The sequence below is a fragment of the Serinus canaria genome, chromosome 25, assembly GCF_022539315.1.
Source record: "Serinus canaria isolate serCan28SL12 chromosome 25, serCan2020, whole genome shotgun sequence".
NCBI classification, from domain to species: Eukaryota; Metazoa; Chordata; class Aves; order Passeriformes; family Fringillidae; genus Serinus; species Serinus canaria.
Window position 1 is genome coordinate 3,982,166 of NC_066338.1, and position 13,607 is coordinate 3,995,772.

At 52.6% G+C, this 13,607-nt stretch overlaps 2 protein-coding genes and 1 long non-coding RNA gene across 3 annotated transcripts in view; 2 read left to right on the plus strand and 1 right to left on the minus strand.

The window, feature by feature from the left end:
* Window positions 1-496: 496 nt before the first annotated feature.
* LOC108963678 (Fc receptor-like protein 4) lies at window positions 497-3,882 on the plus strand. Its single transcript, XM_050984269.1, has 7 exons — window positions 497-564; window positions 1,087-1,317; window positions 1,574-1,837; window positions 1,927-2,205; window positions 3,039-3,329; window positions 3,410-3,496; window positions 3,857-3,882. The coding sequence occupies exons 1-7, from the start codon at window positions 516-518 to the stop codon at window positions 3,880-3,882; spliced, it is 1,227 nt and encodes a 408-aa protein (XP_050840226.1). The 5' UTR covers window positions 497-515.
* Window positions 3,883-3,968: 86 nt separating this feature from the next.
* Window positions 3,969-5,092, plus strand: LOC127060566 (uncharacterized). Its single transcript, XR_007779780.1, has 2 exons — window positions 3,969-4,043; window positions 4,126-5,092. It is a non-coding gene; the product is annotated as an uncharacterized LOC127060566 (long non-coding RNA).
* A 3,260-nt stretch (window positions 5,093-8,352) lies between these two features.
* LOC127060593 (Fc receptor-like protein 3) overlaps window positions 8,353-13,607 on the minus strand; it is a 31,110-nt gene continuing 25,855 nt past the window's right edge. The window contains 2 exon segments of the mRNA XM_050984270.1: window positions 8,353-8,417; window positions 8,878-8,949. Of these exon segments, the coding sequence (XP_050840227.1) occupies window positions 8,353-8,417; window positions 8,878-8,949 (137 nt within the window).

The window sequence follows — 13,607 nt, forward strand, 5'->3', positions numbered from 1 at the left end:
CCAATCCCAAGGAACCCTATCCTGGTAATTCCAGTCTCTGGGACCCCCCCTTTCTTTGGAGACCTTGATTCCCCCAAGATCCCTTTTCTCACAGGGCCCCCCTTTCCCCTGGGGCCTCAGTCCCTTGGCTGCCACCCTACAACACAGATCCCTGGAGGCCATATTGTTCTGGGACCCTCATCCCCAAGTCTGAGTCCACCCCACCCCCCATTCCCATGGGACCCCATTCCCCTGGACACCCCATTCCCCTGGACACCCAGGGAATGGGTGTCACCCTGGCTCCCTACCTACACCACCTCAGACTCCAAATTAAGGCAACACCATGACCCACCATGTCCCAACACAACCCCCATATCCCACAGGGTGCCCACCCTGCCCCCATCCTGTCCCCACCCAGCCCCCACCAAGGGCCACCTACGCATGGGGACGAGACGTGACCTCGCTTCCTTCCCCTTCATCCGAAGAGCCGCCAGCCAGGGGAGCGGTGGCCACACAGCAAGTGACAGCCACTCCACATGGCTAGGGACACTGGGATGGCCGGGAAGGTGGCGCTGCTCCTGTGGGGTGAGTGCCCCAGGCATGGGCCTGACACCCTGTGGATGGGCCCTAGTGAAGCAGAGACTCTTGGGGAGGGGGCACAGGGGGACTGCAGGGTCTCCTGAGGTCCCCAATGGCAGCAGAGCCAGATCATGAGGTGACCAGGACTGTGGGGTGGCTCTGGGTACAGGAAAGTGGGGACAAGAACAGGGGGACAGGGATTTGGGGAAGCATCATGGGGCTGGTGGGGGCGTCCACTGAAACCATGGAGTGTCTGTGGAGTCCCCATTTCCAGGGGTCCACCGTGTCCCCATGTCCTAACTGAGCAAGGGGTAGCTGAGGTGTCTCTGTCCCCAAGGGATCCTTGCCACACCCAGTCCCTCCCTGCCAATGTCCCTGTCATGCCACCATCACCCAGCCCTGTCCCTTCTCCCTTCCAGCCCAGACCCTCAGCCTCGCTGGTGAGTCCTCAGGGGATGCCATGGCCCCACCCTGCTGTCCCCAGCCCCACACTGGCCCTGGCAGGCTGGTGTCCCCTGTCACCTGCAGGTGCCCAGACCACCCAGCTTCTCGTGGAGCCCCCCTGGAGGCCGGCGGTGCTGTGGGACCGGGTGACACTGACCTGCCAGAGTTCGAAGACCGCTGGTGTCACCACCTGGTACAAGGATGGGGGGCGCTGGTGGCAGGAGAAACAGGACCACTTCACTGTCACCGAGAGTGGTACCTATGAGTGTGACAGACCTGGCAGTGGGCGCAGTCCCCCCGTAACTGTCTCAAATGGTGAGGGGTGTTTGGTTGTCTCCAACCTGGCACCTATGGGGACCCTGAGGGCTCTGGGTGGGCTCCTCTCCATGGGTCACCTCCTGGTGACCAGAGCTTGTCCCCTGCACACGGGGACATCCCAGAGCATCTCAGAGGAGAGGGACCCCAGTTCTGGATTTGGGAACCAACCCTTGGTTCACCAGATGTGTTCCAATTCGGGGGTCCTTGAGAAAATGGAATGCCCCTGGTATCCTAAGACTCCTGTGTCCTGCAGCCCGACTGGTGCTGCAGATGCCCGCGTGGGAGCTGCTGGAGGGGGACACGGTGACATTGCGCTGCCGGCGCTGGGAGAACATGTCGGTCACTGGGGTGCGATTCTATCACGGGGACAAGGAGGTGGGGAGGTCCCTCAATGGGACCGAGCTGTCCCTGTCCCCTCTGCAGCTGCACCACAGTGGCCGCTACCGCTGCGGGGGCCGGGTGGGCTCCAAGGTGGCACCATCGGCACTCTCAGCGCCAGTGACAGTGACAGTGCACGGTGAGCACCCCACAGTCCTTCCCCCAACACCCCCACATCCCCTCCCCAGGGACTCGGGCTCACAAATCCCCTTTTCCTCTCCTTCCCAGAGCTCTTCACAGTGCCGGTGCTAGAGGGTCCCCCTGAGCCCACAGTGGGGTCTCCCCTGACTCTCAGCTGCCTCAGCACCCCCAGCCCCCTGCGGCCCCGAGCCTCCCTCCTGCATGTGTTCTACCGGGATGGGCAGGTGTTGGGGGGCCCGCAGGTGTCCCCACAGCTGCTGGTGCCCGCCGTGGGGGTCTCCCACTCGGGGAATTACAGCTGTGAGATGCGCTCTGAGGGGGGGGCTGTGCGGAAGAGCAGCGCCCGGCTCCACGTCACGGCATGCTGTGAGTGTGGGGAAGGGCACGGGGAGCCCCCACAGCCTCCTCAGGTGCCCCTGCCCTGTCTGGGGATCCCCATTACTGTCTGGGTTCCGACCCTTTCCGGGTACCTCACCGGATCCCCCAGCCCTACGTGGGTACCCTCACCTTCCCCTTTATCCACCTCCACCCATTACTGCTGGGGTCACACTCCGTGTCCCCCCATTCCTCACTGGGGTCCCTTCATCTGTCCCTGGTTCAACCACAGCCCTCTCTGATCTGCGCCCTGGTCCTCACCATTCCCTCCCTGGGTCTACATACCCTTCCTGGAGTCTCCCCATATTCCTCTCCCGGTGTCCCCTCCCTGTACAATTCCATCCTTTCTTGGGGTCCTGTTCCAATCCCCCCTCCTATCTCTGCACCCTCTTTTCCTCAGTGGAGTCCCATTTCCCCTCTTCCATCCCTCCTCCCTCCTGTACCCTGGTGTTGCTGCCTCCCGCAGGGGTCCCGCTCTCGGGAGTGTCCCTGTCAGAGCAGACCCCCAGGGTACAGGTGGCACTCGGGCACCACCTGGTGCTGAGCTGCGCGAAGGTCGGGGGGACAGGTCCCTGGTCCTTCTCCTGGCACTGGGGGGTTCGGGGGCACCACTGTACACCAGTCCTCACCTGGAGCTGGGGCATTCTTGGGACAATGACAGCGGCCAGTACCAGTGCTGCATCAGTGGCAGAGACAGAGTGGCTGAGAGTGTCCCCCTGAATGTCACCATCCTGGGAAAGCAGGACCCTCGGGCTGGGGGTGACCCCAACCACAGCACCCCATTCCCTCCTTGCCCGGTGCCAATCCTGTCTCTGTCCCCACAGTGCCCGTGTCCAATGCCACCATCACCCTCAGTCCCCTGTCACATCAGGTGCGTGCAGGTGACCCCGTGACCCTGTGCTGCTCGGTGCAGGTGGGCTCAGCCCCTGTCACCTTCACGTGGCTGCACAATGGGCAGGAGGTGGCCCGGGGTCCCCTCCTGGAGCTTGGAGCTGTTGATGTGGGACATTCGGGCATCTACCAGTGCATGGCCACCAACGAGCTGGGACAGGATGGGCACCAGGCACTCAGCCCAGTGCTAGCCCTGGAGGTGACAACACAGGAGCAGGGCACAGGTGGGTCACATGGGGTCACACGGGGGCTGCAGGACCCCCAGGCTTCTAGGTCACCCTGACGTGTCCCCCTCTGTCCCCAGCACTGGCTGCAGGGCTCAGTGGGTCCCTGCTGTTCCTGGTCCTGCTCCTGGCTGTCATCGGGGGCTGTCACCAGTGGCACTGCCAAGGTGGGTGACAACAGGGGGTTGTTGGGATCCCAGGGATGGGGGCGATGCCCCCCCAGAGTGTGAGGTCCATACGGCAGCACCAACAGCTCCTGACCTGGGTGAAGCTGAGCCTGAAGAGATATTGGCTGGGGGTCCTGGGGGATTTGGGGAGGTCCTGCGGGGTCGTGCAGGAAAGCTGGAGGTTCTGTCAGGGGTTTTGGGAGAGTTTGGGGACTTTGGGGTCTCAGTGGATTCAAAGGGTGGTTGCAGGTATTTTGGGGGTTTCAGGGATGCTCAAGGGTCCCAGGGACAGTCGGGGTCCTGATGGTGTTCAGAGGCTCTGAGGACCCCACAGTCACCCCTCATGCCTTTCCTTTGCAGCCCTCAGGAAGCAGCAAGAAAGGTGAGTTGGGGACTTTAGGTCTGAACCCCAATTTTACTCCCACCACAAAACCCTCCATGCCTACAGACATCCCTTATCCTTCCAGGGTCCCCCCAGAGCCCTTGACCCCCCCAGAGACGGGGGAGGTGCTGTACAGCGATGTTGTGAGCACCAAGAAGGCAGGTGGTGAGTACAGGGGGGACACAGGGGGACGTCACCCATGGGTGTCACCCTCCATCCAGGTCCTCACAACTGGTGTCTCTCTCAGGGGCCTCCCGAGCCACATCCCCTCAGGTGACCTACGCAGAGCTGCCAGGACCCCACAGGAGACAGTGGGACCCCAGTGTCATCTGTGAGAATGTGCTGTGACACTGGGGGCACAGGGGGCACTGGGGTCCCTGCCTGAGGGCACCCCCAGCTCCCATGGGTGCCCACTGTGGCCAGGGGGTGGCCATGAGTAAGGGCTCCCACGTGGGGCTGCCCAGGGCTCCACAATCCAGTGCTCCCAGAGCTCCCATTACCCCCAGGGCTCCCCATTCCCTCCCCCCGTGCCAGGGGGCACAGAACCCTTGTCCCTCTTACTGTACCCAAAACACAGCTTTTTGATTAAACCAGGAGAAATGGTTTTTTTTTGTTCACCTCTGCCGTGTTCGGCTCAGGAAGGAGGAGGGTCCCAGTAGGTGGTTGAACCGATCCTTCTCAGTTCTCAAGATTCAGAATCCAAAGGGGCATAAAAGGAATAATTTCTAGGGAAAGCTCCCAACAAGGAGCAAACCCCAGAAGCTGCCTCTGGCATGTTTCCTCCACCAGGAAGAACATGGCAGGTCCCAGACCTTCCTTGCTCTGATGGCCAAATCAGCCTTCCGGAGGCTCTGGATTTTCTCCCCTGTCTCAAACCCCTCCTCTGCCGTGTTCCCCACTGTGGAGAGCTAGTTACATGACAAAGGCCACGTAGACATGCTCTGGATAGCTGAGAATTGGAAAAGTACTGGACCCAGCTAATCTGAGTCCCTGCACCTGCAAGGCCACTGTGACCTTGAGTATAGCTGTATTATGATAACAAGATGCTGTAGCTAAGAAAGAGACGTAAGAAAAAGGAGGTGTAAGTTGTAAGGAATGAGGAAGTAAGAATAACCAATAGATTGCTTAGCTTACAGAATATGCATGAGCTTATTACTTGTTGTGCTTAAATGTCTGATGCTCTAATCAAATAAACGAAGCTTGTTGAACTCTCATATTGAGCGTCACCGACTTCCCTCACTGCGTGTCCTGGTTTCGGGCAAATTTGGGAGAAAATCCCCAAAAAGGATTCTCCAAAAAACAAACCCACACGGCCCCTCCCCCCAACCGGTTCGGGAAGAATTCCTCGGAGACAAATGGAAAGAACCTGTTTATTTGACAAGCACAGCACCCCCCCAGCACACAAAATGAACAATACCGGATGACACCACTCTCCCACTGCTCTGAGAAAGATGACAAATTCAGAAAGTCTCTCCTGGGGGTGGTCGCTGTTATCAGTCCCTCCGGCGCTGAGCTGCTGCAGCCACAAGGTGTAAACTCTCTCTCTGTTCCAAATCCCAGTCTGGAGCAGGTTCGGCAGGTCCAAACGGGGTGGGGGGGGGGTGGGAGCGGGTGGGGGTGGGGGGAACAGTCCAGAAAAGAATTTGGACTGTTTAGCTAAATTAACTAATGAGAAGGGGGGGGGGGGGGGGAGCAAGAGCAAGCAAAGCAGAAGCGAAGCAGAAGAAAGAGCAAAAGCAAAAAGCAGGGCAAAAAGCAAAAAAGCAGCACTAAGTCCTGGTGCTATCTGTATGTCTTGCCGAGTGGCTGATAAGAGGCCCAAAACAAAACTCTCACTCTGCCAGTCTTAAAGGCACAGAACATAATATCCAGCATAAATTACACACACGTGAATGGGGATAACAGCATCCTAACGTCACCCTAGGACATTCCACCCCTTATCCCCATATCGTCAATTTCCTCCTATCTCATTTCTATACGGTTTAGTGTACAGACAATGGTAATAATATAGCAAACAATATTTGCATATCATTCTCACCCCACAATCAGATCTCCCTGAAGTACACATCGTGTTGTTCCATCTCTCTGCATCACCCACCATGTGCAACCTGGTCCCTGAGCAAAGACAACCCCACGGATGGGTTTGTCTGCACTTGAGGCAGAATTGATCCACACCGTCCTCCCTAACAGACCTCTGACATGTACCACTGGGACTTTATCTCCATCTTTTATATTCAGGAACTCAGACTGGGCAGGACCTGCTCGGTTAGTGGAACCTCGGGTGTTAACTAACCAGGTAGCCTTTGCTAAATGCTGCGGTAATCCGTGTTTTTCCTGGGCCTTATATGAGTCCAGTCCGGCTAGCTTAAGACTCTAGCCCACACGGACCTGCATAGACGAAAGTAAAAGACAAGAGGCGCTCTTCTCCACGTGGGTGCAAGTATCCTGTTTATTGGCTTGGGGCAGGACACAGGTAATGGGTCACCCAGGTACAAAAGAGGGATTGGAGCTCTCACACAGGAGGTTTTATACCCTAGGGGGTGGGGGAGAGAGGACCGGAGCCAATGGGATGCCACTGGGAAGGGGCGAATTACCTATGGGACAGACCAGGTGTGTATAACAGGGTGGGGTGTGTGAAGGGGAGACCATGTGATGAGGGAGGGGGAAAATCCATCTACTTTACCCAACATGCTCAGTAGAAATTGCCCATCCCCAGTGCAACAACTAAATAAACTATTTAGTGCAATACAACAAAATGCTGCTCCCAATTTTTGAAGGATCCCCCACCCAAGGCTTTCAGCTGGGTTTTTAGTAGCCCGTTGTACCTCTCTACTTTCCCTGCAGCTGGTGCATGTTAGGGGATAACAGCATCCTAACATCACCCTAGGACACTGCGACACCCCACAAGATGATGTCACAAAGGACCTGTGGGAGTTCCAGCGCCTCCCCCTTTTCCAGGGCAGTCAGGATCAAGCCATGGCACAGGATAGGGCTCAGTTTCCAGTTGGTTCCAGGGGCTCTGGACACCCCTCCAGGTCGAGGCAAGCTGTGTCCTGCCCTCTGCTGCCACAGGAATGGGGACAAAGGCTTTGGCAATGTCCATGGGGGCATCACTTGTTTGCCTCACACTCCAGCTCATCCTGGAGTTCCGGCATGTCCTCTCTCCGGCACAGCATCTCTCAGTAGCACTGGCACTTGGTTCTGGTCCCTGCAGTCCCTGTCAGTTTCCACTCTCCACTGGACTCACGCTCTGGCCATGTGGGGCTCTTGTCAGGGGCATTCCCTGGAAATTGTTCCTTTTCTGACCCTTGGGATTCTGAATCTTGTTGCTGTTGCTGTTGTTTTGTTCTCTCATTGCTGTTTGCAGGAAATTGTTCTTCTCTCAGCCCTTTGAGATCTTCGCCTTCTGTGCCTCCACTGGGAGGGGGAGGGGCAGCAGCCCCTGGTTTTTAGTGGCAGCCCAGAACTGGAAAATCTCATTCCTAAAGCTCGTTAGAGCTGAACAAAGAAACCCCATTTCTACCAGTTTAACCCAAAAAGCTGCATTTTGGGCCAACAGCAGGGGTCCTGTGCCTCCCTGGCATTGGGAGGAGCAATGGGGAGCCACTAGGAGCATGGGGGTATATCTTGGGGTGGTTTTATGATGACGCCCTGTTCCTGGTTGTCTACTTTATGCCCAGAAATGGCTGCTGTAGGTTTAAAGTGGGTCTGGGAGAGGGTAGGAGCCTCGGAGCTCCTGCGCAGGCTTTGTTCAAAGCCTCCCTCTGGAGCATGCTGGGTGCAGTGTGGTGTGGGTCAGATGTTATTTTGTGGTTTAGCTAGCTTGGTTTTTTGTTAACAAGAAGTTTTTTTTTTTTTTCTTCCCCTGGCTTGCAGAGGCTGCAGTATCAATCCTTTGGTGGCTTCTGTTTTATTTTTGTCTTGAACTGTTTGGCTTAGTTTTTGTCTGAGATCAAACAATTGCCTAGACCATCAAGTGCAAGCCTGCAGGAGCTGCCCCAGTCAGCCCAAGACCTCAGGAAAAGATGAACCAACGAGAGAAAGGACACCAAAATCCACCAGCTTCATCTGCTGTGAGGAAGAGACCAATGCCAGAAGTTCAACAGGTTCCCACCTGTTTTGCCCAAGCTGCTGCACAAACTCTTGTTTCTCCCTTCTCTGAGACAAAAGCCAGCCCCGATTTTGTCCCCCTTTTACCACACAGACAGCCCATTTATTTCTTGCCCTTGGATTTTGGGGTTTTTTGTGCTGCTGTGAGCATGTGTAAAGTTGTGGAAGTTCAATATCTAGCATTTATTCAATTCTTTTCTGTGCCATGCAGGCACTTTGTTTGTAAATAAAGAGGTTTTTTTCACTTTCACTTCCTGGCATTCATTTTTCTCATTGGCAAAAGGGATTACTGAAGCCCTTCTATTTAGAGGAAACACTCATTCCAGAGCATTTTCTTCTAAATTTGTCTGTAAATCAAGATGGTTTACTGGTAGGAGCCCCTGGGATCATAGGGGTACTGAGAGGGGGAATGGGGAGCCCCTGGATTCTCTGGGAGCAATAGAGAGGTACTGGGAAGAGGAGTAAGGAGCCCCTGGGGATACTGGAAGCACTGGGATGGGGAGTGGGGAGTACCTGGGGGTACTGGAAGGGGAACAGGGGAACCCCTTGTGGTACTTGGGGTGGGGAATGGGGACTACTTGGTGCTTGTGCAGGCCCCCCCAAGTTGTGACCTGCTCCCAAACAGGATAGGAAACCACAGGAGCTGTGGACGGGGAAACACCAGTGCTTCCAGTGCCCCCAGTGCCCCCCTTCTCCTCAGTGTTGTGGCACATTCTCATAGAGGTCACTGTTGTCTCATGGTTGCTCATGGGGTTGCAGCAGCCTGGGTTAGGTTACCAGGGTGTGCTGGAGGGGGGAGATGTGGGGGGGCCCTGCAAAGGACACTGGGGGATGAGGGTGGGGTGACACCTGTGGGTGACATGTCCCTGTCCCCATCCCCCATACTCACTTCCTGCCCTCTTGGTGATCACATCTTTGGTGTCCAGCACCTCCCCCTCCTCCAAAGAAGCTGGGTGGGGCCCTGTGGGGAAAAAGGGGTGTGGGGAGGAGTCTGCAGAGGGAGAAAAAAGGGTCCTGGCTGGAGTGTCTCACTCATTTCTCCTGGGGCTGCTGGCAGCTGCAAAGGAAAGGGTGAAGGAAGTGACAATGGAGACCCCAGAGCCCTTGAACCCCCGGGGGTCCTCATGACCTCCAAACCTTCCTGGGACTCCTGAACCCCCACCAGACCCTTAACTGTACCTAGCACTCCTGAGCACCCTGAAGCCACACAGAACCCCTGAATCATTCCTGTACCACCAAGCCCCCCCTTTTATCGCTGAACTGCCAGAATCCAAGCTTCCCCAGACAGGGAGGGGCACCCCATGAACTATCCCAGGATTCCCGAAACCCCCTCAACATCTCTGCACAACCCTCCAATACCTCTTGAGCCCAACCAGGAGCTCCCAGTACCATCATAATATTCCTCAAGGCCCCCCTGGAATGATACAGGAGCACCTGAAGACCCTCTGGAATCCTGAGCCAAAGTCAGTTGTTGCTGTCCCATTGTCTGCCCCCAATGTGGGGACCTCTCTTTGACCAGAGGATCCCCATCCATATCCATTGTCATCCACCCAGGCAGTGACACCGGTGCCAGCCCTCAAAGACAACGACGAGCAGGACCAGGAACAGTAGGGACCCAGTGACCCCTGCAGCCACTGCTGGGAACAGAGAGGGCCACATTGGGGTGTAGGATAAGGTCCAAAGTTTCCCTGATTTTTGCCTCATGACCGTCGCAAGGACAGAGACCAGGACCCTGAGGACCCTGTCTGGAGTTCTGGCCTGGTTGAGGTGCATGCTCACAAAATGATTGTTTGCAGGTGCGCTTACCGCCACAGTACACTGCTTTGAGTGGAGACTGCCAAGGAGTGACGCACCCTATATGCTTACACCTGCTTCACAACCATAGCCCATGAATTTTCCCACCTCTTGACCAAATGAACTTTCTGGGGTTACTTTGGTGGTCCCCACAGAAAATCCCTCATTTGTTTCACGACTACCGTGATGGATGGAGATTTGAAGGCCCCACCCAAGGACTGACTGAGACCCCTATATAATTCTGAGATGGGGCGCTGGCCTGACTGAAGTGAGATATCTGCCAAGTGTTGCCTGCAGATGTGTTCACTGGACCAAGACTGGTTTCCCATGGGAACCAATCCTGAGACAATGGGTCCCGCTCACTGCTGGGATTGATTTATCCGGTTTCGGAATGTGGACTGCCTGTACCTGTTTTCAAGAGTCTTATTTTCCATTGTCTTTTGACTGTTTCCGGCTTGCCAGAGGACTATAATAGCCCCCTGAGATAACCAAGACTTTGAGATTCTCCACAAGGTGGATCTATTGGCTGGTCAGCGAGGATTTTGTCTCTACATCTGGTAGCTATAGCCCTTTCCCCTGTTTCTCTCTCTCCATCCTTTATCTCCTTTTCTAATCCCTCTATTGCATTTGCTGTGGGCACTCAAGAAAAGGTGCATTTGTTTTGATTAATATTGAAATGCCCTCCATGTTGTTTTTTGCACTCTGAGATCAGTTAACAAACCATCATGACCCTCACTTATATGAGTCCATTGACATCAAATTGGCATCATGGATAGGATTCTGGCAGACAGAGGGGTCTGCAGGGTTGTGTGTAGTCTGTAACCAGGGAAGGATGTTTCACTCCAGAAGGGGTGTAACTCGAATTTCCCGTAAACTGCACACGCCTGGGTGAAAAGCACTCCCATATTCAATTGAGAGTTCTTTCTTCAGAATTTCACAGAAGATCTCTTAGTGCAAAAGGAGAAACTGCTTTTTTGTATGTGTGAATTTGGACTGGGAAGGAAGGGACAACTTGAACTAACTAAGCAGAACCTCCCAGGCTGATTTTGTGTCTTCACCCACCCAGGGAAGAGAAAGGAAACACAGCAAAGGCTGTGTGGTTGTGTAACTTAAGTCTGTATCTCCATGTCATGATTTTGGTCCCTTCACAAAATAACTGGTTTTGTGTATGTGTGAATCTGGACTGCCAGGGAAGCAAAGGGACAACTTGAAGAAACTAAGCATGGCCTCCCAAGCAGATTAGTCCCTTCACCCACCCAGAGAAGTGAAGCAAACCCAGCAAAGGCTCTGTGGTTGTGTAACTTAAGTCTGCACCTCCCTGTCGTGGTTTTGGTCCCTTCACAAAAATGACTGAAAACTTCAGTACAAAAGGTAAAGCTGAATTTTATGCTCTACTAGCTAAACACAATGCCAAACCTTCTATGGGAGGAGAAGAATGGGCACAAAGTAACTGGTTTAATTTGGAAAATGTTATTGATAGAGTATGTTCTTTACAACAGGAAATAAAATTTAAACTAGGCACAAATAAAACTATCCTCTGCTCAGTTTTGGAAGCTTGTCTTACAGCAGCTATAGAGACTCCCTTAAACAAAAGAAGTGAGGAAAAAGCTATTATAGACTCCCTTCAAAACCTAGTTGAAATTTTGCAAAAGCAATTAGATGAAGAAATAAATGAAAATCATTTATTACAGGCTGCCTTGAGAGAGGAACATGTTTAAAATTCACAGAATTCTGTTTCTTTTGATTCCTCAAAAGAAACAGAGGAGAAAAAAACTCCTCACATTAATCCAAATTACCCTCAAAAAGAATTAGCTCTGATGAAAAATTGTGGGGAACTCTGCTGTTCTAGCATGAGACCTCTAAGTAAAACAGAATACAACTATATCAATGATGAGGATCTTGACCCACATATAACCATTAAAGAAATCCTGTACACTGCTACTGGATTAGCTAATTCGGGAAAGGAGTACAGGCATCTCCCTCATGAATCTGAAACAGAATACATATTTTGAGTGTCTCTTACTGGGGGAGATCAAATTCATTTGTCAGAACAAGAAGCCAGTGGGCCCTGGGGACATGGGGTGTTTTTAACAACGGGAGACAGATGCAGCCCATGATCCCTAATTCAGTGCGCAGCTTATTGGGCAAGAAGGCTTAATCTTGGAATCTCTGCTCATCAGAGTGACCCCAAGATGTGTTAGAAAGTCTCTTTTTCCAGCCCAGTAGTTGGAGAAGGGTCAGAACTCTTCTATTCTTATTCTCAAGGTTGTTCACTGTTTCTTATCTATAAATTCTTTCTCCGACCCACCGAGGTCTGTCTAGCAGGTGGGGTTGAGGCACACTGACTGCCTCAGAGGAGGCATTATCTTTTTATACCAAAAACTATGTGTACACAATTTACAATATTTTCCCAATACCTATCACCTATGTTAGACAGTGAGCTTCTACTCTAAACCAATCTAAAAATGCCAACAACACCCAGAAGATGGAGGCTAGGAAGAAGAAGGAAAAAGGACAAGGCATGCCCAAATTTCTCCATCTTGGGACCCCAAGTCCCCATTCTTAAAACCTCAAAATTCTATTTTTCACCTTGTGATAAATTCACTATCATTCTACTTAAACTTTCTTGACTTGTAATTCTTCATATAAAGGTTGGTAATTGTTTCCATGGGTCAAGATCAAAGGCACAGGGGTCTTAGGATCTGTGCCAAGGTCTCCGAGCCCCCCGGACAGGGGCTTGAGTCCTCCAGGGCAGCCAGAGGAATTTCCTGGGTTCCGACAGCTTAACCTCTTGGAAAGGGGAGACACTATATCCATAGTTGGTACCCCCGACCAACTCCTGGAAAACATTCACAAAGCTGCCTGCTTGCCAATGATACATGAAAGAAAATTAGCTACAGGCAATGAGTCAGCAATGCAATTACCTATAAAGCCTGAAATTGACCCCTTTAATTCGAAGGTTTCTAGAAACACTTAAATCCACAACAATTCTCTTTCAAAAAACCATAGCAGCTTTATCTCCTGTAGAAAGACAAGATAGATATACTAGTAACCAGAATGACCCATTTGTTCCCCTTTATGACTTGCTGAGGAAAGGGGGGAAATGGGATTGGACACCTTCTCAGGAGGAAGCATTGCAATTGCTGATTTTTGAAGCAACAGCTCATCAAGCACTGGCCCCTATCCATTCTACAGAATTTTTCCAGGTGGAATGGGGATTTGCCTCCTCAGTGCTGTCAGTACACCTATGGCAGCAGGGTCCTGAGGGTCCGAAGATGTTGAGAAAATATATGCTACACGGGAGAAAGGATTGATTGTGGTTAGCTTAGCTCTCATAGAAGTGGAAAAAATTGCATGACAACAACCAATTATATTGAGAGGCCCTTTCAAAGTTACTAAGACAGTCACCACTGGGACCACCCCCCCCCACCTGATGGGGTGACCCAGATGGCCTCAGTTAGAAAGTGGTATGCTCAGATTGAACATTACTGTAACATTTTCTCACTAACAGAACAAGCTGTAAAAAATTCAGCCATCCAAGAAACTGGGAGTTTGGATAGCAGCCATGACAAAGCTGCCTCTGTAATCAAAGTAGCCCCTCCTTACTCCCCCGAACAATCAGCAAATTCTTGGTTCACTAATGCCTCTGCCAAACAAGAAGGAAATGTATGGAGATACAGGGCAGAAGCTGTCCACATTTCTTCTGGTGACTGAATTATTACTGAGCAAAAAGGTAGTGCTCAAATTGGGGAGCTGATAACTGTTTTGAGTGTTTTCCAATGTGAGGTACAGAATACCTGTTTTGTCTTCATTTACACTGACTCC

Excerpts from the sequence above, each read along its gene's own strand:
- LOC108963678 (XM_050984269.1), top strand. The coding sequence starts at position 516 with ATGGCTAGGGACACTGGGATGGCCGGGAAGGTGGCGCTGCTCCTGTGG. Across the intron at positions 565-1,086 it reads GGTGGCGCTGCTCCTGTGGG|GTGCCCAGACCACCCAGCTT; the intron begins GTGAGTGCCCCA and ends TGTCACCTGCAG. Across the intron at positions 1,838-1,926 it reads AGTGACAGTGACAGTGCACG|AGCTCTTCACAGTGCCGGTG; the intron begins GTGAGCACCCCA and ends TCTCCTTCCCAG.